We start from the raw sequence: 27703 nt of genomic DNA on the forward strand, positions 1-27703 counted from the left end.
AAGGGAGGATCATGGGATTTGGATAGGCATAAAGATCGTGACTTGGTGAGGGGGGACACCCTGACTGAGTCAAGAGAAGATGCTGTGTGGTTTAGCTGTCCAATGTCCTCCCACAGGCTCCTTTTTTGAAGGCTTACTTGCTGGCTGGGCCACAAAGGCTGTAATTAGCTTTGGCAGTGGGTTAATCCAATGATGAACCCATAGCTGGGTGGGTCCGAGGACCCAGTTGAGGGGGCAGGCCACTGGAACCACAGTTGTCACATCTTGTCCCCATGCCCTTCCCCGTCCTTCTTTCTACTTCCCAGTCTCTATGAAGTGAGCAGCTCTGCTCGGCCACATTTTTCTCATCATGATGTTCTACCGCACTCTCCCTCACGGACAACAGAGCCAACAGACCACAGACTGAAAGCCCCGAGATGAGGAGGCGAATCACTCCTCCCTTGAGTGGGTTCTCTCAGATATGTTTTCCCAGCAGCAGAAGCCGTGTGAGCCGAGTCATGAAAAAGGTGAAGAGAAGTAGGTAGACAAGGGAAGAATGTTATTTTAGGCAGAGATCAACATCAGCATGATCGTAATACTGAGAATCAACATGGTTGGGAAACAATGGCATTCAATTGTGAAGTGCAAGAAACGGTAGCCATCGTAAGCAGGGGGTTGACGTTTGAGAATTACTAACGGCTTGCCCAGAGCTGGCCAGCTGGCGAGACTTTGTAGTCAGTGATGGACTCCAAAACTGTCACATCCTCTATTCTGTCGACATAGCCCTCATCACCACAGTGAAACAGAACGTGGTTGTGTCTCTTTGTGTCTTTATAGGTATACCTAACCCAATTGCACTGCAGAACCTTAATCCGCACCCGAGGCCAAAAATAGGGTTTTTGAGGCGATCTGTCAAGTTGCCACTAATGCATACCTGCTCAAGTTCATACCGTGACATATGAAGAAATGTGTATGAGATCCTTCTCATCAGACGTTTCTCTTTCACGACCTCATCACATCTGTATGCACTGAATGCTCTGTTTGGATTCAGGTGATGGTATTCCATGAACGCCCTCCTGGAAGTGCTCTGTGCAAGCAGGCTGTACTGCAGGCCCAGCAGGAGCAGAAGCGTGCCCCAGGACTTCAGAGAGGACGCCGTAGCAGGCACCAGGGCCACCTAAGTGGGCACAGGAAAGAGAAGGGACAGTACTGAAACACTAACCTGTAGGCTGAGCTGTACTTTACGTTTCTATTCCCACATAATTTTGTTTCCCAGCGATATCCCTCTAGATAGTAATGATAATTGCAAAAAATATATATATTTTTTAGACTGAGTGAACCAAGAATAAAATTGCTAAAAAAAAAAAAAAGATGGAATTTATTTTGAAAACTCTAAGTTCCTTTTATATGCCCTCACTTCTACTCAGTGGAAGGAGTCCATCACTCTCTCACCAGGTCTAGTTAACTGCTCAACGCTCAGAAGATCGTATATCCAAGAGACTTGTCTTCAGAGTTCACAGACTAATCCCCAGTGAAGGAAACAGAGCTGCCTGGGAGATATTGCCAAGCAGGAAGGCTTTGGTCCCTGAAATTGTAGCCCGGGTTGCATGTCACACTGGTTGCGCCATGATGCTTCTCATGTCTTGACCCCCTCAATCAAATGTGTAATATTAATGTCATATTAATATTCAATTAACCAAAGACCAAGACTAAAACTGGCTTCACAGGAGTAACTCTGGGTAGAAGACAGAGTGTGATGTTTGCAAAGACTTCTGCTTAAACAGAGTCTGACCTCATTACAGAGTGTACCTGGTCATTTGAATCATTCCTTTTACTCACAGCCCTTATCTCATACAGGCCTGATAGATCTTTGAGAGCCAACAATAAGAGGGAAAAAATTTTTGAGAATGAAATATTTCCCCTCATAGTGGACTCTTAAGCAGGTTCTCCGCGTATGCGGCGTGCTAGCTGTATACCTTTTGGCATATTTGTTACACGTTTGGCATGGATAGCACACAGGTTGGTATCTTCAAAAAGGCCAACCAGATAGGCCTCACTTGCCTCCTGCAAAGCACCAATAGCTGCACTCTGGAAGCGCAGATCCGTTTTGAAGTCCTGAGCAATTTCTCGCACCAGATGCTGGAAGGGGAGCTTGCGAATCAGAAGTTCAGTGGACTTCTGATAATGTCTGATTTCACGGAGTGCCACAGTACCAGGCCTGTAACGATGAGGTTTCTTCACCACTCCAGTAGAGGGCGCACGCTTGCGAGCGGCTTTAGTAGCCAGTTGTTTCCTGGGTGCTTTACCACCGGTGGATTTGCGGGCAGTCTGCTTTGTAGGAGCCATGGTATGGGCACCTCCTTACTTATCCCCACCCCCACCCCTTCTCCTTCCTTCGGCTGGAGCTCTGCAAGGGAGAGGTGGCGCTGGCGTGAGGGAGCGGCGGCGGCGGCGGCGGCTGCAAACACAATTCAGGAATTTTTTTTTTTTTTTTTTTTTTTTTTTTAATTTTCACTAAACTACAGCTAGAAATCAATATTGCTTCGATTCCTAAGGGGGACGTGCTGGGTAGAAAGGAGGCTGTCACTGCAAGTCTGGGAGAATTTTCAACCACCATCTCCAGGTTACCTTCTCACCAGGGCCAGGAGCTCAAGGTGGATTTTTGCTGTTTGCTCAGGACTGAGGACAGCTGCTGCCAGGCCGGGCTCTGCCCTGTCCCAACTGCTTCAGCCAGGCGGCCCCTGAGAGGACATTGTCGCACAGAGAAAAGAGAACATGCAGGCTGCTCGGGAAGGCTCGCATGAGCGCTTCATTCTGGCCTTCCCAGACTCCATTCCCCTTGAGGCTGGGACACCTTGAAGCTCCATTTGGTTTGATTCACCATGTGCCTTTCACCATCCGAAGACCGGTTCCTCTGGGGTCACTCTCCCGCGGTCGGGTAGTGTCGCTCTTGCCCGGGTGGACATGGTCTGTCTGACCTAGTCCCACATTCAAGGGGGAAATCTGGAATAACTATGAATCTCCTTCAAAAACAAACAGAAAACAGAGACAAACAAACAAAAATAGCTTTCAGTCACATCTTAGTAATAAGAGGGCTGGAACCGGAAACAGGTGGGCTAAGACAGGATGGAGTTTATTATTAAATTCCACTCTCTTTCTGCTCTCTGAACACTGGCTATCATTTCAAAGCACTGACTAGGCCAGTGATGCTGAAGTCAGAATTGGGCTCATAATGTCTGCCGGAATAAACCAATCCTTCCCATCTTTAAACTCTGCTGCACTCAGAGAGTTGGCTGTCTGGGAAATCAGAGGGAAGTCTGTCTCTCTCCTAAGTGTATTTCCTAGCAAATGAGAACAAAAACCATTCCAAAGTCTAGGCTTGTCCTTCTGTCCAGGTCATCAGCCTTGTGTCTGAGATTCCCTTGGTCTTCATTATCGTCTCTTTTTGTGTACTGGAGGTAAGTTCACCTACACCAAGGCCACCGAGCCTCACATTTCTCCTGAACCACTGTCTGGATACCGTCTTAACTGAAAGGCTGAGGACAAATTGCTAGAGGTGAGCGGCTGCACTACTTAGAAGGTTTGTGGGAAGCTTTATTTCCGCAAAATGAAAAACAGATTATACAGAGAAAGAACGACAAGGAATCAGGCTAACTAATCTTGGTAGAGGGAATTTTATCTGGTATTTAGTTGCCTTCATCTCCTACCCTCACCCCCACACCCCCATACCCCTCTCTCTCTCCTGAAACAGCTTCTAAGTGCCTGTTTCAAAACCATTTTGCAAATTAGGATTGTTACATTGCTATCATTGATGTGCAGGGTGTTTCCCACGTATAATCTCAGCACTCAGAAAGTGAAGACAGAAAGACTGATGCAAGGTCAGCCTGGGCTGCACAAATAAATTCCAGGATAGCCTGGGCTACAGCATGAGGCACTCTCTCAAAGAATGATATAAAAAATAATAAGTATTATTGTCTCCTTTTTTATTTTAAAATGATTTTATTATTCCATGCTCATGAGTGTTTCCCTGCATGGGTATCACGTGTGTGCGCGGTGCCTACAGAGGTCAGAAGAGGGAGTGAGTTTCCCTGGAACTAGAGTTACAGACAATTGTGAGCCACCATTTGGATGCTGGGAATTGAATCCCCGAAACTGGTGTTATAAACAGTTGTGAGCTGCTGCTCCGGTGATGGAATCAGAGCTGGGTCCTCTGGAAGAGCAGCCAGTGCTTTTAACTGCTGAGCCATCTCTCCAGCCTCCAGCACCTAGTACTCTTGATTAATAATACCATATATCTATTATATATATTATATGTATATATATTCTATCACTTCTGCTCCCCTAGAGAATACTGACTAATACAAACACAGTAGAAGGAGTTGGGGAAAATAGGAATTTTAAACAAAAGAAATGCAGGTGAACAGCTTCAGAAAAGCTCATAGCCAGGCATGGTGGCATACCTTTAATCCCAGCACTCCGGAGGCAGAGGCAGGTGGATCTCTGTGAGTTCCAGGGCAACCTGGTCTACATAGTGAGTTCCAAGGCAGCCAGGACTACATAGGTGAACCCTGTCTGGGAAAAACACAGAACAAACAAAACCAAAGTTCATTGCCTCAGGAGCACATGGGAAAAGGTGGCATTAGCTCATTGCTGGAGACGGCCATTGGCAGGCAACCATCCTGGCTTATCTGGAATACTGCAGGAGTTCTGGGGCTAGGCCTGTTACAAGATGGCAAGCAATATTTGAGGATTCCTCAGAAATACTTGGTGAAGCTGGGCCTGGCGGCACAGGTCATGCCAGCTCCGTGGGAGGCTGGCGGAAGGTCAAGGCCTCCTGGACTGCAGAGAGAGGAATGTGCATGCAAGCTTCTTGTGCACCTCTGTGGCTCCACTTGTAGGATCTTGATGTAAGAAGTCCATTGTGTATTGTGAGCATTTCCACTTCCACTGGCAGAAATGATGCATAAGGCAAGGTATAGAGCATGGAATGAGGTTTGTCCAGGTTCGTTGGGCACGTCACTCATGCAGCATCTCCACATACTCAGTCCTTAAAGGCTCAGCAAAGGGCCTTGTCCGGGAGATTTATAGAGTTAAATCTCCACCCTTATTCCTGGAGACTGGTGGGAAGGGCTGTGCGTTTCAACTGTCTCAACACTGGGTGTTTTTCCTGACTTACTTATCTTGAGATTTTTAGGTCTTTAAGTCACTTCATTAGCATAAACGCAGGCCTGATCAGTGCTATTACTCGGGAAACAGCAGGCAGGAACTCTGTGCCCGAACTAAGGTGACACATGAATGACCAGCTCTCATGGCTCCCTGGAGGGTACCCAGGGGAGGATTTCTCTTCCCACCCTGTCTCCTCACTCTAATGTGTTTACGCAGATATGACATTGGGAGGAAAATCTTCTCTTGTATCAACTGGCATCCTATGCTTCAAGGACCGTGTTCTTTTTCTAGTTCCTATTATTCAAATGTCATCTTTTTTTTAACATAATTTCTTTATTTATTTTTTGGGAATTTCACATCATGCACTTTAATCCCGCTCATGTCATACTCAACTCATGTCCTCCCCTCATGCATGCAGCACCCCAAAAGAAAATATAGAAAAATCAAACTTAAACAAAAAAGCAAGCAAACCAATAAAAACAAAAACAAAACAAAAAGCTTTCACTACTCTGTCATTCCTGCCTCTCACCACCTCTTGTTTGCCCTGGTGAGCAGCCAATATTTGTACACTAATGTCCCCTTAAGTGTCCAAAGTGGGAAGGAACAGGTGTTATTGGAGCGCTGGGCTCGGGGCTTTACTCTTGTGGTCCCAGTATGTGAGGTCCTGCCACTGAATCACCAAACCAAACAGGAAAGGCAACATGGGAACCACAGAGGAGCTCTAACCAGTGTCAGTGTGCTGAGAAGGCCAGGACACTGACGTCTTGATCCTGTCTCTGAGGGGCGAGCCAAAGTGCTGAGATTACACAGGGAATGGATGGAGGCAGGAAGTAGTGAGCAGTTTCTGTCCAGCTGTGGTCAGGCCACTGTGATGTCTGGATGGTCAGACGCATTGTCTGAGCCAGGGAGACGGCGCGGTGGGGAAATGTTTGCCCTGCAAGCAACAACCTGAGTTCATTCCCTGGAATCCACGGTGAAAAGAGCACCAACTCCCAGAGTTGTCCTGTGACCTCTTGCTAATACCTGTGCACACACCACACACACACTCACACACACACACTCACCACACACACACACTCACACACACACACTCACACAACACCACACACACACTTACCACACACACACATACACACTCACACACACTCACCACACACTCACACACACTCACACACACACATACATTCACCACAAACACACACACACTCACATACACATTCACACACACACACTCACACACACACATACCACACACTCACCACACACTCACCACACACACACACACTCACACATACTCACCACACACACACATACACACTCACACACACTCACCACACACACTCACACACATTCACCACACACTCACACACACTCACACACACACATACACTCACCAAAAACACACACTCACACACACATTCACTCACACCCACACTCACACACACACACTCACACACACACATACGCACACACACACTCACCACACACACACACTCACACACACACTCACACTCATACACACACATACTCACACACACTCACACACTCACACACACACACACACACACACACATGTAAAATCCTGAAGAGGAAAGCCATTACTCTCTGTTTACCCACATGTTGATCTTGGACTCCATTTCACCACAGAAGACTCACGAAGGACAAATCACACTCGGCCAGAAACTTCACACTGGTTACCTTACTGTCAGGCACCCACTGGGCACATGCAGTCACAAACATTAGTGATGCCAAAAGGGGTGGGAACGTAGTTCGGGAGCATGGATTTGGTCTATCATACAGAAGGCCATAGGTTCGAATTCCAGCACCACATTAGAAAGAAAGAGAGAGAGACACAGAGAAAGGCAGAGAGAGAGAAAGAAAGATTGGAATGACACAGAGAAGATTAGCATGGCTTCTGTACAATGATGACACATAAATCTATGAAGTGTTCCACACTGAAAACTGGGTGGTGGTGGTACCTGCCTGTAATCCCAGTACTTGGGAGAAAAGGGGGGTGGATCTCTGAGTGTGAGGCCAGCCTGGTCTACAGACTGAATTCCCGGACAACCAGAGCTCCACAGAGAAACTCTGTCTTGACAAATCGAAAAACCCAAAAACCCAAAAACCCAAAAAAACAAACAAAAAAAAAAAGAAAGAAAAAAAGCCAGGCGGTGGTGGCGCACGCCTTTAATCCCAGCACTCAGGAGGCAGAGCCAGGCAGATCTTTGTGAGTTTGAGGCCAGCCTGATCTACCAAAGTGAGTTCCAGGACAGCCAGGACTGTTTCACAGAGAAACCCTGTCTTGGAAAAAAGAAAAGAAAGGAAAAAGAAAAATGAAAAAAAGAAGAAAGAAAGAAAAAGCCAATAATGCAGCACTCTGATTTGCCACGTGAAGAGCTGGAGGCGGTAAACAAGGCTGCCTCCAGGTTCTTGTTCCAGGTCTCGTCTTGAGTGGGATCACGTTCTGTGCCGTGAAGGAGACAAAGTTTCTCTGTTGTAATGGATCTGATGAGTATTTGTCTTTGACCAGGTGGATAGGGACACTCAGGGGCAGGAGTGTCCACAGACTGGAGAGTCACTGAAAGAGCAGGGAACACAAATCCATGACACAGTGGGTTCCACAGACAGCTCTTTATTATGATGAACATGCGGAAAATCTTTCAGTTAAGGGGAGGGTTAAAAAAAATCCTGGTGATCTACTACATTTTTGACACAGCATTTTAAAAACCTTAGTAACCACAAGCTATAATAATATCAAGTAACTCATATCTTTCATTGTGCCAGCATGTTATTTCCAAGTTCTTAAAGGTTTCCCTAAGGAGGACATTTAGGAATAGCAGGACACATACATAGTGAAGGAGGGGGAGCCCTGGGTGAGTAGCCAGTTCAGCTGGATTTTTGTCTGAGATCTTCCACTGTTCTCATGGTCTTCAAATCCCTTAACTCTAAACTTCTGATCACAGTAACGGTATTGGCATCAAGGGAGGGGTGAGGGCATTGGAATGAAACATCGGGGACAAAAAAGGCACTTTGTAACAGTTGAAATACTATCTCAATACTTGTCTCGCGTACGTTCCTCAGGATAGAATCAGGGAGAAGCAAGCTGTCAGGGGAGGTTTTCTTCCTCTCTTGGATGTGCTGCACTTCATGCAATGGGTTACAGTGGGTATCTGTGGGTATACGACATGGGCAACGGGAACAAAGCTCGAGGCATTTCAATACATCCCTCATTGCGACTCTCACTGACTCCGAGGTAAACCACCGGTTGGTGACCTGCTGCTGCAGCTGCGGGATGACCTCTATCTGTCAAAGTGCACCGGGACCTCTGGGTTACCCTCACAGGCTATGACCACCCGCCTGGTGCTGGCCCTGGCCCTGTATCTGCAGTTGGGAGCCCGAGAGCCCCCTGTCTCCCTGCAGTCGGTGACCTTCACCACGCCCTCGTGACAGTTCAGATTGCTGTTCTTGCACTGGATATTGGCGGTGCTGCAGATGCCGCGGATATTCCAGATGTCTTCGTGGATGAAGGTGTTGAAGCGCTTGCACTGAGGAGCAGTCATCTTCCTTCTCTGCATCATCATGTTGCAGTACCTGTCATCGCCACCCGTGTCCTGGGGGGCAACATGCTGTCTCAGGAACCTCTGGTACATTGGATCTTGGCCAGAGGAGGGCTGCATAAGCCCTAACCCCAGCAGGGTCAGCACCAAGAGCAGAAGCCAAGACTGGGTCCTCTGCAGAGCCATCACCACCTAGGAAGGGCCTGAGAAGGAAGCAAGAAGAGGAGGAAAGGGTAAGGACTGGGCACTGGAGAGGTTCTCAGAATGGTAAGGTGAAGTCTCAGGAGACTCTTCCCTTCCCCCTTCCTTCCCCTCACAGTCTGCTCACTTTTTCCTGCTCCCACCTTGTCCACCCTTTTCTTTGAGAGCGAATAGTTTAGCAACATGGACCTCCCTGAGAAACGACCCATTCTCTTTACTAAATAACAGGTGGTATAGCCAGCCACCAGAGCAAGCCAGGGCAGAACTGACTGGGTGGTTAGTTTAGTTATCCAGGCCTGTGTGACAGGAGTGTAAAACAAGGAAAGGTAAATCTGCAAAGAGCTGGAGTTTGAGGTTTGTAAGAACATTAGCTAGTAGGATCGGTAGGGAGTGTTTGGTGTTCCAGAAATTTCCATTCCCAAAGGTATAGATAGACTCAAGTCCAAGCAAGTCTACCTGTTGCCGATTTGAATGCCGTGTGTCTAGGAACTGAGGAAGATAAAGTAGAACAGACTTCCATCTAGCCTTTCCTCTCCCGTGACTATTTTGTTAGTGGAGTAAATCTCATGTTCCAGGGTGTTTGGGGGAAACTCTTTACACCTCTGTTAAAAACAAATACTTGTCTCTGTGAGTTCGAGGCAGGCCTAGTCTACAGAGTGAGTTCTGGGATAACCAGGACTGTTACACAGAGAAACTCTGTCTCAAAAAACCAAACCAAACAAATACCCTCTTCCTCCCAAAGCTCAGGGGATCATTGGGAGGGAGGGAGGGAAGAGATTGAAAGGCAAGGGGTGACTGCACTGAAGCCGGGGTTTTCTGGGCACAACAGGCAACTTGAACATATGAACTCACAGCTGTTTAGACAGCATGCACAAGACCTATGTGGACTCAAGCCAGACAAAATCCCAGCCTGGAGGGGAGAGGTGGGCATGAAGTCTCACCCCTAACTCAGGAGCCATTGGCAAATGATATCGGCTTAGAGAGGAAGAGTCAGTTTTCGTTAAGGATGTGTGACCCCTGGTACGTTGATCGCTCCAGAGGATAGTCCGCACCCAAGAGTATTTGGGTAGAACAAACTGAACTCAATGGGTTTAAAAAATAAAAAAGGGGGCTATGAAGCTGGGTGGGTAGGATGAGGGGGGTAGATCTAGGAAGAGCTGGGAGAGGACAGTGAATATGATCAAATACATTGTATAAATTCTCAAAGAATTAATAAAAAAAAATTATTTAAACAAACAAAACAGGACCATAAAGACATGGCCAGTACTTCAAGAAAAGTTTGGGAATGGTTTAAGAAATGGCTATCAGATGCTGCCCTCTGGCGGTCAGTCCTCAGATTGACTCCCAGGTGCGTTGACAAGAGCAAATAAAAACCATCCCTGATGTAAGAGAAGTGGACACCTCAAAGTAACAGGACAGTTGTTTAAGATCAAGCAGACTTAACAATGCAAGCACAGTCCAAGAGCTGCCTTCTTCAGAGCTTGTTTGAGTACAGAGACACCATCGTCCTTCTCTTCAAAGATGCGGCTCCAGGATGGCAGATCCCGCACATGGCTGAAATGCCTTATGGTCATGTGTACTTCATCCCACCTGAAGCCTATGCTTTGGTAGGTGATAATTACCAATACCAAATGCAAGTATTACTCTTTAACATCCCCCCAATTTCACAGCCATGTCTATGACCACTTCTGTGCCCCCAGCTACAGATTTGAGACAGCATTACCACAGTTATTAGTGGCCTTGAGGGACTTGAGGTTGGGCCCTCCCTCATGTTTGGTTTGGGCTCTACCTCCTGTTTCCCTGGTAACACTAGACAGGTGAGCATCAGCTTGGCACTCTGTGGGCTTCCTGGTTAAGAGTGGAATATCTGCCCTGGGTGGTTAGGTGATATTCTGTTCCACTCCAAAGATTCGAACATAACCTACTATTTTCTCCTCCTTAGGGGTTAATCCAGCTCTACTTGTCAATCACCTGGCCAAGAAACCGACCCTCAGAAAGACTGATGATCTAAAAGCACACTAAGGAGAGGGATGGGCGATTATTCCTTTAATGAGCTAGTGCAGTTAACCTTCCCAGAAGTCCATCCCCCAGCACAGCCACTTACCGCGCCGCTGGCCTGCAGCCTGCTAAGTCTTCTGGATTACTCAGAAAGCCGTGTTTTCTTTGTTGTCCATTCTATCCCTTTCTTTCAGATACTGGCCAGATTGCTAACCACGCCTTCCCAGAACTCGGGGCTTTCTTACTCTTCCCCTAACCCCCTGCCTCCACCCCTACCTTGTGCTGCTTGCTGAACTCCACTGCTGGACATGGCTGCTTTCCTAGACCCTAACTCAGAAGATATTCTTTTTGTCTCCTCTTCTCCATCTTCTTCCTCTGGTAGCTGCCAAGGTTTACAGCTTGCCCTCCATTATTTTTCTTTTAAACTCCAATAAAATTATTCTCAAGCTTCCTTCTGAGTCTGACTCTAAGTTCTTCTTTATCAAGGGCACCCAAAAGAGGGAACAGCACATTCTGCTAACAGCATGTCAGGCAGAGGGGAAGTACGTGGTCCTGAGAGGAACGGAGGCAGAGAAAGCTGCTGTTTGATTTACTTCTGGCCCAGTTAGTTCTATCAGCTTGTCTTAGCCTAGAGCAGCAGTACTCAACCTGTGGGTCACGACCCCTTTGGGGGTCACGTATCAGATATCCTGCATATCAGATATTTTTGTAATTGTTTATAACAATAGTAAAATTACAATTATAAAGTAGCAACGAAATAATTTTATGTTGGGTGGTCACCACAACATGAGGATCTGTATTAAAGGGCTGCAGCATTAGGAAGGTTGAGAACCACTGGCCAAGAGTCACTTAAGAGATTTCCCATGTCAGACTGGCCTATGGGCAGGTCTGGTTTGGGGGTCTTGATGGTTAATTGATGTCGAGGTACCCAACCCACTGTGAGCAACACTGTTCCAAGGACTGTGGGAAAAAACTGCTAGACATGAGTCTGCAAGCCAGCCGGCCAGCAGTATTCCTCCATGGTTTCTGCTTCCACCTACTTACAGTCCTGCTCTGACCTCCTTCAGTGACCTTTTGTGACCTAGAGGTGTAAGTCAAGCAGACCCTCCTGCACCCCAATACTTTATGTTCGCCAAGGATTCATCACAGCAGCAGGGATCAAAACAGAAAACTCGGCTGCAGAGGGAAGTGGAGCGCATTGAGGAACCGTGGTCCAACCTCTAGAGAGAGATTTTGGACCAGCTGTGAAAGCGTGAACAGCATGGCTGGGGCGCGCAGACACTCGGTAGCCTTGCACACCCATCCCCCCAGCACAGGTGGCTTTGATTTGATCACTTGCCAGCTCTCAGAGCCATGGGGACACTTAGTGGAAGTGGGTCACTGATGAGCCTTTCTCACAGACATCCACACTTGCTCTGGCAGAGCACTTCCCATGTGAGCCCCCATGCAATTGGTGAGGCCACAGACATGGACAGCGGGGGTGGTGTGAGGGCAACTCTTACTAAATTGCTGGACCTGTGGGAAAAACAAAACAAAACAAAACAAAAAAAAACCAGAAAACTCTCTCTCCAAGATCGCAGACACAGATTCTGCAGGGACACCCAGTACTTATGTTTTAGCTTCAGCTGAACGGGGTGCTTATTTGCCACCCCCTCCCATTTTACCTGGGTCTTAATTACTTTCTCTACTCATGCTTTCTTTTAAACTTAAAATCTGGATTAGATAATTGGCTCCACAGAAAACCTAAGGTATTCATGTAAAAGCAAACACACACTTCAGATATTCTAACCAATGAGTAAGTAAGACATAGTACGACATCCTAGGGGAGCAGTCCAACGCGGACACGCTTAGGTGCATCTCAAAGACTCTCACTATCAGAGAAAATGAAGGAGCTAGAGATGAAGCTGTGATGGTCAGCAGAGGGCTTGCCTAGCATGCATGGAGCCCTGGGTTCTATTGCCAGCAGCACACGCAGCCAGGCATGCTGGGGCACCCAATGCTTAGGAGGTAAAGGAGGGAATAGCAGAAGTCCAGGCCAGCTCTGGCTCCAGGAAAGAGAGAGGCTTTCCTATTTAGTATAGTTTTAACCAGAACTCTCCCCGAAGGCTCTCCCGCTGTGTCAAAGATTCTCAATAAGAACTTCTTTTGACTCCATGAGTCTCCTGTGCTAGCTGCTACACAGTTCAGAGTTTCAAAGTTCCTCAAAGGCCCATGTGTCCAAGGTCCTCGGGGAGGAAGTGAGGTCACTGAGGGCATGCCCTTGAAGAGTCCTTACATCGACCTCAGTTCCTTCCTTTTTGTTCTCCTGATGCTGTGAGGTGAGAATCCATTCTGCCATGCTCTCCTGCTATAAATCACTGTCTCTCCATAGGTACAAGAGAAACGGGTCCATGTGGTGGTATTCTAATTGTACTGAAATGTGATTTTGATTGTATGTTAATAAATAAAGTTGCCTGGGGGTCAGAGCTATTAGAGCCATAGACAGAGTGTGGCGGGGGTGGCGCACGACTTTAATCCCCTAGATCTCTGTGTGTTCAGGGATACAGCTAGCATTGGAGATAAATGCCTTTAAGACCTGGGGCCTGTACATACAGACAGTGACGAGGCAGTCATGTGTTTGGGTTTACAACCAATGAGAAGGCAGAATGACTATGAAACGACTTACACACAGGAAAATAGCTCTCTTTCGGGAAGCTGGGACACCACAGGAGGAAGGGTGAGATTTTAGCTCTGAGCTCTGACCTCTCGGCTTTCTCTTTTACAATGGTTCTGTGTTTCTTATTTAATAAGACGGTTGGTTACATCTACAGGTCCAAGTGTTCTTTCCTCTTTCTAAGCTGATTAGCTCAAATATGTCATCCTAGCAATGGAAAGAAGACTAACACGGTGCGTGGCTTTGGGAGATTCCTCAACCTCTCTCAGCATATCACTTTGTAAGTTACACAGCCATCATGACACCTGTCTGTTGCAATATTGTGAGAAACAAAATTTAAACAGTTTAATGGGAGGTCTTATCACAAAGCCTAGCACACAGTAAGTGATCAGTAAAGGCTGGCAATGGCTTCTCATGTGTCCAGTATTATCCTTGAGCATGTATCTATGAGGAAAGGAGTTGAAAGCAGGGTCACTTTGGGATGGAGGGGGACAGGTCCACTGCTTCCAGGAGGCAGAATAACTACATAGTAATAGGAAGTGCATAGGAAGAACAGGGAAGAAGCAGGCCGTGGGTGAGATGGGCCAGAAACCGACTACTGCAGAACAGAAAAAGGAATGCCAGCTTGGTCTTCAGAGCCAACTATCTTCCCTTTCTTTCTTTTTTCTTCCTCTGTTTTCTTCACTTAGCAGAAAATAGCATCTGACTACAGTGTGTTATGCTCAGTATTATTGACTCTCTTTATTTTAGAGAGTTGATCACACTCTGAAAAAATCGGAGGTCTAGTTATTCATGTTGTGTCCCCTGGGAGAATTTCCTCTCCAGTTGCATGAAATTTTCGCCCTCACATGGTCACCATTCTGTGAAATTTGAGAGTGTTTCTTGTCTGTTCCTTGTACAGCCAGCAATTACCTATGATTCCGTCTTCTGTTTCTCAAATGTCTTATTGAGACACAATGCCTTCCCTGTAAATTGACATTTCACTCTAAATAGCTTTGCATTATGATAGAGCAAGAGACTCAGTTCAAACACACCAAGACTGTGTTGGACTGCTTCTCCATCAATGGGTGAGAAAGACCCATCCAGGCATGTGATTTTTATTGTTATTGTTGTTTGTTTGTTTGTTGCAGGATGTCTCCTTCTACCATGTGAGTCCCTGAAAAACCTTGGGTCATCCCTCTTGGTGGCCACCACGTTACCTCACTGAATGACCTCACTGGCCTTTGAATTTTTATTTAAAAGATAATTTTTGTAATGAGAGACATAGGGAAACTTCCTCTTGTTTTCTGAAGAGATGGTGGTGATTCCTGGGCTGAGCATCAGCAGCTGACTCCCCCACTTTGAATACTGTCAGGAAGGCTGGGCTCACTCAAGTACTGGTCCACAGCTTGAAGACTGGAAAAGTGGAACTTTGGGCCCAGTTTAGGGCAACTCGGCTGGGAAGCCCATACCCACATTTGGGATGTCTCACTTTCTGAGTGCCTCTCTCACAACCTTGATGTTGATAGTCTATGTTAAAATTATCCTTGATAAAAATCCCCAACTCTGCTTCACACAGGCTAGTCTTGAAATTCTTTTCTGTGTGTGAAACCATGAATCTGATTTGGCCAGAGTTGAGGTCCTTAAAGAAATTAATGGAACTCATTAAGTTGCTGAGGATGGGCAGCATGAAGCTGTGTCTGCCCCCCCAGTGCTCACATCTCTGCTGGTTTGTGTGCTGTGTGTAAGAGAAAGGAGGAGTGGGTGGGGAGGATATCTTTGGTGTACCAGCATTTAACTGTAACTCCTTTCTCTAAAGGCTCCTTTGGTGACCTATTACTTGACTCTTTCAAAAATTCTCATCTGTCCCATCTGTAAATCAGTTATCATCCTCACCACCACAGAAAGATGAAGTCCACCGTCCCACTGACTGGCAGGTAAGGAAGAACATCTCTGCTCCTGCCCCTCACCCCAGGGAGCAGCTGAGTAGAAAATATACGAAAAGGTAAATTATCTAGGAACTAGTGATTCTTCCAGACGGATTGTTAATGGCTTTAGAGACATCTTTATTTATGTGCATCATCAATCTGAGACCTAAGTTTCAGATACTTCATTTTCTGGCCATTGACAGTGAAAGTTGCCATCATTGTTCTGGGTTAAGAGGGGATAAAAAGGAAGCAGAGCCATTTCTGGGTGAGGGGCCTGCCTACCTTGGTCTAATAATAGACTCATCAAAGTGGACAGGCAGGCCGTTTTCACAGGCAATAACAATGCGTCTGAAACCTCTGAAGGCTCGGTACCGGCACGGAGGCCGGGGAGACCCTCCTCTATGACTGCAAGTGGTGACCTGGAATTCAGAGATGCTTATTCTTAAGTTATTTTTGTAAGGGTTTCCGTTTTCTCCACAGACGGCCTTGATGCTGTCCTTGTTGCCATGAATGAAGGTGTTGCGATCTTTGCAGGGAGAAGTGAGTCCTCGTTGTCTCATCATACTATCACAGTATCTGTCGTTCCGGCCCGTCGGATTGGCATCATAGTGCTGAGTCAGGAATTTGATATACCTGGCGTCATTTTGAGCCAGAGTTGATGGGGTCACAACGAGACCCAGCACAAAGACCAACAACAAGGGGCCCAGACTCATGGTCATCGTTCCAATAGAGATTCCTGCCAAAAACAAAAAAGGAGGAATGGTAGGGTCTTGGAACCACATTCTAACTTAGGCTAGAAGTGTGGGGACTTCCTTCTGATAGGACATTATAAATCAGTAGTCCTCAGTCATCTAACTCATCCTCTGCTTGGGCCTTCCTAATGGACTGCAGGACCCAGCCATCTCCCTCTGTCTTTCAGGATCACCATGCGCCATAGCACAGTTAAAAACTAGTTATATTCGTAGTCACTTATTACTTAACTTGATAACTACTACTCAACTCCCTGTTGGGCCCAGGAACTGTGCTAGATCCTGGGACACAAAGACCTTTAAGATATACCAAGGACAGGGGCAGTGGTGTGTGTCTGTAAGTCCCAGCTACTTAGGAAACTGAGGCAGGAGGATTACTCAAGCCCTGGAGTTCCACACAGGCTTGGGCAACATAGAAAACTCCCTTTGGGGAAGACAGAGAAGAATAGAATAGAGATGTGGCATCCAGGGGAAACAATGGGGCCTCTTGAGGTGAGACAGGTGCTAACACAGGAGCTGAGAGCCATGAGAAATGACATCCGGGGACCATGAGCACAAGGGGCAGCCAATCCCCCAAGGCTACAGAGATGGGGTTCCAGGCACTCGGGTCTCTAAGTTCCACACCAATGAGGAAAGCTGTTGAGAGGAAGTCACCCTGGCGTGAAGGGGGGCAGGTCTGCTTCTCCCAGAGGGCAGAGTTGCCATTCAGTGCACAGGAAGAATGGAGCAGTGGACCTGGAAGAGAAGCTTAGGAGTGAACGGGGGAATTCCGGCTTGTTCCTCAGTCTCTTCAGAAGCCCTTGGATGACTCGGGAGAACAGTTTCTAGTCTGCCCTGGGTTTGTAATGTGGTCAACACAGGCACAAGATCTTCCAGTGTGGTACAACAAACCATGACAAAACGAAACTGAGATTGCTTCATGAAGCCAAAGGACTTACAATATGCTGTAAGATCTCTCTGGAAAGGACAGAGCGAAGACTGCCTCCTTCATCTTTCGAGAGCCTCTCAGCTCACCTGGCACCACATGCATCCATCACAGACCACACACCTTAGGGCCAAAGGTACCTCTGCTGGAGCTTGACCCCCTTGTGGGCTTTTAAAAGATGTTATTTCTCATGAAATTTGGAATTCAGAGAATCAAGAGGCATTAGGTTGTCTGTGCTGAGCAGTGTCTGATAATACCCTTAGGTCTTTGGAGAAAAATGTAAAGATCACCCCAAAACCTAACAGCCCTCCTCATAGTGGGTCTGCAGAGATGGCTTGGCAGGTAAAAGCACATACTGCTCTTCCCGAGGCCCTGAGTTTGGGTCCCAACACTCACACTGAGCAGCAGCTCACATCTACCTGCAACCCCACTCCAGGGGATCTAATGCTTCTGGCCTGTGTGGACACCTGTCCACAGGACACATACCTGTCCACAGACACGCATGCATACACTTATAATAATAATAATAATAATAATAATAATAATAATAATAATTTTTTTTAAAGCTCTATAGGGAGAAAGTGGTTCAGTAGGTAAAAAGCTGAGCTTGAGGACCTGCTGTGAAAGGGAAACATGGGGTTCCCCTACTCCCCGGCCCAGTAACCGGTGAGTTTAGGGTCCTAGAAAACATGGTAGATGGCTTCTGAGGAACATATATCCAAATATGCGCCTCACTACAAAACCCATATAGGCCTATACCCCAATATACAAATGGCCCCACATTTAACAACAACAACAATCAACTTTTAAGTTTTGAATATTTTTTTTGTATACAGGGTCTTGCTCTGTAGCCCAGGCTGGCCTCAAACTCTGATTAAGAACCACCAGGCCCAGTTAATGTAGTTCTGGAGAAATGGAGGTAGGAGAATCGGAAGTTCAAGTTCATCTTGGTTCTATAGCCAGCTCAAGGGCAGCTTGGGATACATGAGACCTTGTCTGTAAATAAATAATTACAAAGAACGTTGCATCTTTCAGCCTGAAGATATGTTACTGAAAGGGAAGATCAGCCCTACCAAAAAGTGGGTTTTTTTTCTTCATTTCCCTATAATGTACATTTCAGCTGCTTTGAGTTAATCATTAATTTTATTTTGTTTTTTTCTTGCTTGTTAGTCTGAACAGTTTTACTTTAACCGTGTGTGTGTGTGTGTGTGTGTGTGTGTGTGTGTGTGTGTGTGTGTGTGTGTGTCTGAAGAAGGCACTCAGCCTGTACGTAGTGCAGGCTGAGGAAGGTGGCAGGAATCTCTGAGGCCAGTGTGTCTAAGACCTTACTGAGCATGTGGGAGACACGTGATGGAGAAGGAAATGTGCTGTCTTCCTAATTAGCCTCTGACGCTAACCCACCCTGTCTGTTTCATGATAACTGTAGACCATCTCGGTACATGGCTAAAGAACACCAACTTCTTGTGATTTCACAGTCCTGAAATAACAAGCTTCCCTTAAGCATGCAGATGATAATCTGTAACAGAATCAAACTCCAGTGTGTTTTGTTGTCTATTGAGAAAAGATGGTGCCCGAATGTAGAAGGGACAGCCACCCTGAAGAATAACCAGCATTCACGTGCAGCGGCTGCTCTAGCAGAGCCGCTTGGCAGAGAGAAACCCAGCTGCGGGAAACCCTCTTGCTGAGCTCTTCACATTTGTCTTGGGGTTATCTTTCCTGGGCTGATTTCTCTTCAGAAATTAGGAACAATATATGCATGCAAGCAATCATAAAACAGGCAAAAGGACTAATGGAAGATTGGGGCTAGCCTGGCTACCTAGTGAGCTCCATGCCAACCTAAACACACACAATAACAAATGCTGGTAATACCTGAAAGAATCAGCAGGTGGAAGCAGTGGCTAGGATGTTGCCATTTGGTAGGAGGACAGTTGACCTTTGTGGAGGCACCAACCTGTACTTAAAACATTGTAGGAAGGAGTACAGATTGTGGGGAATGTGAACTGGCAAGCAAACTTGCCAGGCTTTAGGTAGTTAGGACACCAAAGCAAAAGCCATAACGTGGAGGATCCAAACGCTAAGGAATTTACAAAGCAGATATTTACTGGCTATCAGATTTCATGGCCTCTGTTTCCAAGCACACCATTACTCATGTGATCTTGGGCAAACAACCATTTTCCCGTCCATTTCTCCTGATGCTGTATAATCTACAATTGAGCGGTATTTGCATTCTTTACCTTGAATCATAGTGCTGGCTTCACAGCAGACTCTCAATAATCCCCTTGGGGAATTACTTCCTTTTCTTCTTCAGGCCTTTTACTATCCATAAACATGAGGCGTTCTAGCTTTGAAAATCTGGGAGTCTATGGTTCTCACTAGGCTAACAGATCCTTTATCACGATTCAGCAGTGTTGAAATTATGGAAGAAATTTATATAAATTAGTTGATGGTACAAGACACCCACTGAAGGAAGAGGTGATGGGACAACCTTGGCCTAGATGGCAGAAACACATCTTCCATGAAGGTTGTCTGTGTAAGCCAAGCTCCAATATCATCTGTAGACTAACACTACACGGGAGGCTTTACCTCCCAAAACGACCCTTGCTTTTTAGACTTCGAAAGCACTCAGGTCTACGTGGCCAGGTAAAGCGGTTACTTGTTTTTAATTTACAGAAATTGCACATTAATTTTTACCAACTCACCTAACACAGTTCTCAGGCTTATTATGACTTCATTTCTCTAAAAGATCTAGAAACCGAATCCCAGCAGCACACCATCACCACCAATGTCTACTGTCCACTCTTGCGACTGTCTCGCTAACACAGTAAAATTTCCCCCAAAGCCAGGTGAAGTATAATAGTGGGAAAACAAGTGACAGCTAGATTATTTGGGGTGCAGGTGTAAATCTGCCAAGGCCAAAGGTGCTGAACTTAGTCCCATCCACAGCACATGATGGTCATTCAGATTTCTGACAGGAGAACCCGTTCCCACTCTTCTCTAGACTCATTCTATCCGTTCTTAAACTGATCTCACAGTCCTCACAAGAACACATGTTCCCTGCTTCTCCCCGTTGGCAGCGCTTTGTACCCAAGAGCTGCAGCAGCGTTGACAGTCCGGTGGCAACCTTTCCTAGCTGCACCCTCACTGACTTGTGTATCTCCAGCAACACTCCCAGAGGGAAGCCCTAACACCAGATGCCTAGTCTTCCTTCCAATCATTCCTCCTTCCTTCCCCCAAGCTACCATCTTTGGATCTTGGGACACATTCCACTTTGTTTTTAAAGAGCATCCTTCATTTTTGTAAAGGAAAGAAATGAGTGGGAAACAGTGCTGAAAGCATCCTTCCTGGTTCGGGGTTTTTCTTTTTATTCCTACCAAGCCATACGCTTGTTATGGAGGGAACGGGACAGGTCAGATGCCCTTGGGCAAAGGGTTTCCCAAGCCTTTTGGAAATTTATCAGAACTGAGGAATCCCTCCTACACCTCTGTCAACTGCTCTCAAATCCATTCACTTATCTTCACCCAGGTACAAACTATCCCCAAAGAAACCTGCTTTCATATTAATTAGGCTCTGACTCATTTTCTTTTTAATGCCTGAGCTTGGGTCCAGAAGTCCTAAGGAGAGATGATTGGTTTCATTAAAATAGATGAATGGCTCGAAATAGAGTAGTCGAGTACCCAGGAGGAAGAGTCTTACCAAAGTTGGCCAGCTTTCCTCCAACTGGAGTGGAGTCTGGCTGTTTGCTCCTGGAGACCAGGTCCAGCAGTGTGAAGCTAGAGGCTCCTCTCAGTCTGGTTATATAGAGGGCTCATGAGAGGGGGTTGGGGAGAGCATTTCTAAGGACGTACTTTGTCAGAGAGATGTAAACCAACGACAGAAATAGTGGACAAACAAGGAGTCATTCTCTTTTCCTTGGGCATTCCCGGGCCAAATATTGACCACCTAGTGGATCAGATGTTTGCTCAGAGATGATGATGTTTGCTAGGCATGGTCTTCTGTTCCAAAGCTGCCTCTTCCTAATGTGCATGGTCCTTCCCCTTGCTCACAGTAGGACTGAGGTTCCGCTCTTCATATGGCATATGGTAGATGCAAAACCATTATCTCTGATCTTAAGGTCAATCTCAAGAACTTCTCTGGAAGAAGTCTAGAGGACGGAGAGAGGCAGCTGTGCGCCCACCTCTGGAAGCCTCAGAAATACCTTTACAACATTTCCCGGGCTTGACTTCCCTCCATCCCACCCCAGAAAACAAAACCTGCTACCAACCTTCTGTTCTTTAAAGTACAATTAGAAAATCAATAGCCTTCATCTAACCATCACCGAAAGTATGTAAAGAAAGTATTGTGTACCTTTGCTCTGCTTATTAGGAATCACCAAGACTACACAGTAGATAAACCTCAGAGTCAGACTTCTGACACAAAAAGCACATAGGGTGGTAGTATGGAAGTTCACTAGAATTGTTATATATTAATCTTCAGGGCTGGGCAGATGGCTCAGTGGTTATGGACACAAGCTCAATTCTCTGCACCAACATGGCAATTCATAACCATGTATAATGATGCCTTCTTCTGGCTTCCCCAGGCATTGCATATGCCTGGTACACAGACATACATGCAGACAAAATACCCACACACAGGAAGTAAATAATATGTAAAATTGAAAGAATTGTTACACATTTATCTTGTATGGAGGGCAAGGTTGAGATATTTTAGCTTTTTGTCATTTTCTAGATTTTGCTCCATTATTCTGTCTAGATATTTGTGGGTAATATAAGCAGCACTAATTTTTTTTAAATAAATAATTAAATAAAAAGTGAAAAAAAAAACAACCCACCTCCAGGTTGATAATGAGGGGGTAGAGGCAGAGGCGAGGGACAAAGCGCCCTGGCCCACATGAGAACCCTGGTGGGGATGTTGAGTCTGGCACAGGAACAAGGGCATCATTGACTGACTTGCTCTAGCAGGAGGAAGAAGACAGCCTGTCAGCATCTGCAGACTCCCTCAGCAGGGCTGTTCCTCTGTGTAGCAGGAACAGAACTCCCTCAGAAGCTGGGGCAGGACAGATGCAAACAGGCAGCCCTGGGGCGCTGACTTGCAGGCATGTTCACACCTAGACAGGCACACTTGGAGAAGACTGCTCTTACCTAGAGTTCCCACAGTGTGGGGGGGATGGAGCTGGTTTCACTTCAGGTTGGTGGCACTGAGGACACAGGCTGTCAACTCTGCTTTGGGAGTTCATCTCATTGTCTCTCCATTAGGGGGAACCTTTCCAGAGAAGAAGACTTGCTTACTCATGTCTGTATTCTTAGTGATTCACACCTAAGTCCTCATCAACTGACCTAGAGCCATGCAAACTCTCTGGGCTTCTCTTGAAAGGTTCAGAGATGCAAGATTTGTTAGCAGTTATTAAATAAAGCGTGATCGCTAAGGAGAGCAATCTGGCTAGAGGGGTTGGCTGATACTGCCCTGGGGACTGAAGAGGCCATCCGGGTGTTGCAATAGATCCGGGAAAGCTCTGCTCTTCCTGCAAATGCTGCTGAAGTGGCTCACTCATTTGCCTTTGCCAATGAGCTATTGTTCCCGACCACAGTGTAAAACCTCTAGGAGTCTAATCTCTCTTAAAAAAAGAACAAGTGCACCCCTTTAATCCCAGCACTCTACTTTATCTTCCTCATTTCCTAGACACAGGGCATTCAAATCGGTAACACATGGACTTGCTTGGACTCCAGTCTGTCTACACCTTTGAGAGTGGAAATTTCCAGAACAGCAAACAGTCCCTACCGATCCTACTATCTAATGCTCTTACAAACCTCAAACTCCAGCTCTTTGCAGATTTTCCTTTCCTTGTATTACACTCTAGTCACACAGGCCTGGGTAACTAAACTAACCACCCAGTCAGTTCTCACCTGGCTTGCTCTGTTTGCTATACCACGTGTCATTTAGTAAAGAGAATGTGGGTCGTTTCTCAGGGAGGTCCATGTTGCCAAACTATTCGCTCTCAGAGAAAAGGGTAGACAAGGTGGCAGAGGCAGGTGGATCTCTGTGAGTTTCAGGCTAGCATGGTCTACAGAGTGAGATCCAGGACAGGCTCCAAAGCTACACAGAGAAATCCAGTCTCAAGAAAAAAAAAAAGGTGAGTCATGGTGGCCTGTGACCCCAGCAATGGCAAGATGGTTGGTCAAGACAGATGAACAGCTGAAAGCTCACAGGCAATCTACCTAGCTTCCGAAGTCAAGTCCCAAGCCGATAAGTTTCCAGAAATAATGGTTGCCTTACCTTCCTCAGCTAGGTCAACAGTTTCACAATTCTACAGCATTACACAGGGCTCTGCAGCTTAGGTGGCTTCCTAACATGGCTGTGTATCCAAAAGGCCTTTGTAATATTAGCTTCCGAATACAGTACAATCTGTGGACGCATGCCTAGAAAATACTCTTCCCCATTTGATGTAGATTATCACTTCTTTGCTGAACACTGGGTTGACTAGGTGACAGAAAGGCCTGTGGTAGAGCAATTCTGCCCGTGATCCTGAGCCTGAGGACAGGCTTGGCTGCGGCACTTTGCCCTCACACACGTTCTTAGAATTCCCAGAACGGCTTGCTGATGCTCAATAACATATTCTAGGAGAGACGCTTTAAAAGACTATGGCTTGGGTTGGGGAAGTAGGTCTGTGAATACAGCGTTCTCCCAGCATGCTCAAGGTCTTAGGTGCAATTCCCAGCACCACCAAAATGAAGAATTATTTCTTCCTTCCTTCTTGGCTCCCTCCCTCCCTCCCTCCCTCCCTCCCTTTCTCCCTCCCTCGATCCCTTCCTCCCTCCCCTCCTTCCCTCCTTCCCTCCTTCCTTCCCTCCTTCCTTCCTTCCTTCCTTCCTTCCTTCCTTCCTTCCTTCCTTCCTTCCTTCCCTCTGTCACCTCTCAGTAGGTCCTTCCCTCTTCTCTGGATCCATCAAGTCACTGCTTGCATTTAACACTTCAGTAGTTTCTGTAAACTTGTTAGAAAGAGCTCTGGACATCTGTGCATAGGATTGCCTTTTTATCCTTCCTCAGACTTATCCTAAGTTATCCAAACTCAGGTGCTCACAATTTCCCACTGGGTGTTCTCTCCCTGTCCCTTGAATAGTTAGAGAATAGGAGGATGCTGGGTGGTGGTGTTGAACGCCTTTAATCCCAGCACTCGGGAGGCAGAGCCTGATGGTTCTCTGTGAGTTCCAGACCAGCCTGGGGTACAGAGTGTGATCTAGGACAGGCACCAAAACTACACAGAGAAACCCTGTCTCAAAAAAAAAAAAAAAAAAAAAACGAAATAAATAAATAATTAATCAAACAAATGAAAATAGGAGGATGTGCAGAATGTAGTTCGAGCCAATGCCCCACCTCAGCCCATAAGTGCAGGCTTCCCAATTATTCTAGCATCCACAGATAACAGTTGGTGGATTTTTTTTCCTCTGAGAAGCTTTCCTTGTTATTGCACAAGCTGGCCTGAAACAACTGAGTCTTCTGCTTCAGCTCCCTACTTAGTTAAATTGCCAACATACACAGCCCACCTGGCTCTGGAAATAAGTTCTGGGTGTAAACTGATGCGTGCAGACATTTTCATGCCAAGGCAAACTGGAAAGACACTCCACCAGAGCAGCTGAACTGCTAGCAGCCCTTGTATCACCTGTAGAAAGCACACTCCATTATCTCAGCGTATCAACCAATTGCACTTTCGATACCTACTCTCACTTCTTGGTGTCATGGCCGCGGATCACATCCTTGCCCAATTCCCTATAGAATATGGCCTGGCCATTCATGGGAATTCTCCAGAAAGCTTGTCCAGGAAACAAGTTTCAGGGCCAGGTTTCTGGCTGTCCATCAACAATCCCTCTCAGGGGTCGCCTCTCTCCAATGCTTTGAAATTGCTTTGTGCCTGGGCGTCCTTCTTTGATGTTTGCGGACCTTGCTTAAGGCTGTTCTCAGGGTGAACCCAAGTGTTCCACATGAGAAGATACGGAAACAGGCTGGCATAAAAAGATGATCCTGACCCTGCCCTCCATGCCACCACCCCCACAAACCCAAAGTGCTCTCCTTCTATTGTCATTCTTCTTTCTACTGCTGTGGACTTCCAGAGAGCACAGAGACTCTGCTCTTCAGATCCCCCTATCTCTGCACCCACCGCAGCCAGCGACGTGGGCACTGATTAGGTGAGTTAGAAGGACTGGTGTACAGGAAACTTGATTGAAAGGCCAGGAATCACAGGAAAGAGATTGACTGACATTTTAGGGTTAAGAATGAAAACTGACCCAAATCATAGAGAACAAGACTCAGCTCAGCATTAACCCCACAGATGTGGCTCCCTCACTACCTCACCCTCAGACATTCTACCTAAGTATTTTTGTTGGCTCTCAAAGATCTATCGGCCTGTATGAGTTAAGGGCTGTGAGTAAAAGGAATGATTCAAAAGACCAGGTACACTCTGTAATGAGGGCAGACTCTGTTTAAGCAGAAGTCTCTGCAAACGTCACACTCTGTCTTCTACCCAGAGTCACTCCTGTGAAGCCAGTTTGAGTCTTGGTATTTGGTTAACTGAATGTTAATATTGCATTAATATTAGTATTTCAGACCTTCTGTTCCTTTAGACATGTTCAACAAGCAGTTCTGGCAACTCATGATGGTTTGAAATGAACACAGGGATACAGTTCCTGAGAAAAGATTTGAGACTTTAGAAATGCTGTTGCATTTCCCATAGGTTTGCTGGAAATGCTGTAAGGGCTCAAGACAGGAGAAGCATCATGGTGCAACCAGTGTGACATGCAACCCGGGCTACAATTTCAGAGACCAAAATGCCTTGGTGCTTGGCATATTTCCCAGGCAGCTCTGTTTCCTTCACTGGGGATTAGTCTGTGAACTCTGAAGACAAGTCTCTTGGATATACGATCTTCTGAGTGTTGAGGAGTTAGCTAGAGCTGGTGAGAGAGTGATGGACTCCTTCCACTGAGTAGAAGTGAGGGCATATAAAAGGAACTTAGAGTTTTCAAAATAAATTCCATCTTTTTTTTTTAACACTTTTATTCTTGGTTCATTCAGTCTTCAACTTTTTTTTTTTTTTTTGCAATTATCATTACTATCTAGAGGGATATCGCTGGGAAACAAACAAAATTATGTGGGAATAGAAATGTAAAGTACAGCTCAGCCTACAGGTTAGTGTTTCAATACTGTGCCTTCTCTTTCCTGTGCCCACTTAGGTGGCCCTGGTGCCTGCTATGGCGTCCTCTCTGAAGTCCTGGGGCACGCTTCTGCTCCTGCTGGGCCTGCGGTACAGCCTGCTTGCACAGAGCACTTCCAGGAGGGCGTTCATGGAATACCATCACCTGAATCCAAACAGAGCATTCAGTGCATACAGATGTGATGAGCTCATGACAGATAAAGGTCTGAAACCCAAGATCTCACACTTATTTGTTCATATGTCATGGTACAGAGTTGAGCATGTATGCATTAGTAACAACTTCAAAGATCGTTACAAAAACTCCTATGTTTGGGCTCAGATGCCGATTAAGGTCCTGCAGTGCCATTGGGATAATTACATAAGTAGATACATAGAGACAAGGAGCTACAACTATGTTCTCTTTCACTGTAATGCACATGGGCATGTCGACAGCATAGAGGACATGAAGATGCTGGAGCCCATCTTTGACTAGAAAGTCTCGCCAGCTGGCCAGCTCTGGGCAAGCCGTTAGTAATTCTCAAACGTCAACCCCCTGCTTACCATAGCTACCGTTACTCCACTTCACAATTGAATGCCAGTGTTTCCCAGCCATGTTGATTCTCAGTATTACCATCATGCTTATGTTGATCTCTGCCTAAAATAACATTCTTCCCTTGTCTACTTACTTCTATTCACCTTTTTCATGACGCGGCTCACACGGCTTCTGCTGCTGGGAAAACATATCTGAGAGAACCCACTCAAGGGAGGAGTGATTCGCCTCCTCGTCTCGGGTCTTTCAGTCTGTGGTCTGTTGGCTCTGTTGTCCCTGAGGGAGAGTGAGGCAGAACATCATGATGAGAGAAATGTGGCCGAGCAGAGCTGCTCACTTCATAGAGCCTGGGAAGTAGAAAGAGAAGGACGGGGAAGGGCATGGGGACAAGATGTGACAACTGTGGTTCCAGTGGCCTGCCCCTTCCAACTGGGTCCTCAGACCCACCCAGCTATGAGTTCATCATTGGATTAACCCACTGCCAAAGCTAATTACAGCCTTTGTGGCCCAGCCAGCAAGTAAGCCTTCAACAACAGAGCCTGTGGGAGGACATTGGACAGCTAAACCACACAGCATCTTCTCTTGACTCAGTCAGGGTGTCCCCCCTCCCCAAGTCACCATCTTTATGCCTATCCAAACCCCATGATCCTCCCTATCACAAATAAATTGTTATCCCACTGTGTGTCATACATATACACATCATGTGTTGAGTTGTGTTGTGTATTGGTGTGAGCAGTGAAGTTGAATATCATATGAAGTATGACTGATGTGAATATTTTATACTTTGGCTCAAGGTGCATTTTATATAGGCACCTCCATACATGTGGATATACCTATGTG

At 46.3% G+C, this 27703-nt stretch overlaps 4 protein-coding genes, 1 long non-coding RNA gene and 1 pseudogene across 7 annotated transcripts; 3 read left to right on the forward strand and 3 right to left on the reverse strand.

Moving 5' to 3' along the window:
* Nucleotides 1–1904: 1904 nt before the first annotated feature.
* Nucleotides 1905–2341, reverse strand: LOC102903297 (histone H3.3A-like). Its single transcript, XM_006997605.4, has one exon. It carries the CDS (start codon nt 2323–2325, stop codon nt 1915–1917), a length of 411 nt encoding a protein of 136 aa, XP_006997667.1. The 5' UTR covers nt 2326–2341; the 3' UTR covers nt 1905–1914.
* Nucleotides 2342–7017: 4676 nt separating this feature from the next.
* On the forward strand, nt 7018–7105 carry LOC121832517 (U6 spliceosomal RNA; annotated as a pseudogene).
* A 656-nt stretch (nt 7106–7761) lies between these two features.
* Nucleotides 7762–20945, reverse strand: LOC143267365 (ribonuclease 4-like). The gene is made up of 2 exons (XM_076544917.1): nt 20829–20945; nt 7762–8905 (listed from the first exon to the last, which is right to left on the reverse strand). Exon 2 carries the CDS (start codon nt 8886–8888, stop codon nt 8445–8447), a length of 444 nt encoding a protein of 147 aa, XP_076401032.1. The 5' UTR covers nt 8889–8905; nt 20829–20945; the 3' UTR covers nt 7762–8444.
* On the forward strand, nt 8855–11352 carry LOC143267366 (uncharacterized). Its single transcript, XR_013042371.1, has 2 exons — nt 8855–8935; nt 10846–11352. It is a non-coding gene; the product is annotated as an uncharacterized LOC143267366 (long non-coding RNA).
* Nucleotides 15576–22476, reverse strand: LOC121832277 (angiogenin-like). Of its 3 annotated transcripts, none has more exons than XM_042284851.2 (2): nt 22274–22476; nt 15576–16197 (listed from the first exon to the last, which is right to left on the reverse strand). In XM_042284851.2, the coding sequence occupies exon 2, from the start codon at nt 16178–16180 to the stop codon at nt 15740–15742; it is 441 nt and encodes a 146-aa protein (XP_042140785.2). In that variant the 5' UTR covers nt 16181–16197; nt 22274–22476; the 3' UTR covers nt 15576–15739. The 3 variants fall into 3 exon arrangements, with proteins under 3 accessions (XP_042140785.2, XP_042140783.2, XP_076401033.1); XM_042284849.2 differs by lacking the exon at nt 22274–22476 and adding an exon at nt 20829–20963; XM_076544918.1 differs by lacking the exon at nt 22274–22476 and adding an exon at nt 16865–17156.
* A 2680-nt stretch (nt 22477–25156) lies between these two features.
* On the forward strand, nt 25157–27560 carry Eddm3b (epididymal protein 3B). Its single transcript, XM_076544919.1, has 2 exons — nt 25157–25312; nt 26354–27560. Exon 2 carries the CDS (start codon nt 26372–26374, stop codon nt 26804–26806), a length of 435 nt encoding a protein of 144 aa, XP_076401034.1. The 5' UTR covers nt 25157–25312; nt 26354–26371; the 3' UTR covers nt 26807–27560.
* Nucleotides 27561–27703: the final 143 nt, after the last annotated feature.

The sequence above is a fragment of the Peromyscus maniculatus genome, chromosome 9 (assembly GCF_049852395.1).
Source record: "Peromyscus maniculatus bairdii isolate BWxNUB_F1_BW_parent chromosome 9, HU_Pman_BW_mat_3.1, whole genome shotgun sequence".
NCBI classification, from domain to species: domain Eukaryota; kingdom Metazoa; phylum Chordata; class Mammalia; order Rodentia; family Cricetidae; genus Peromyscus; species Peromyscus maniculatus.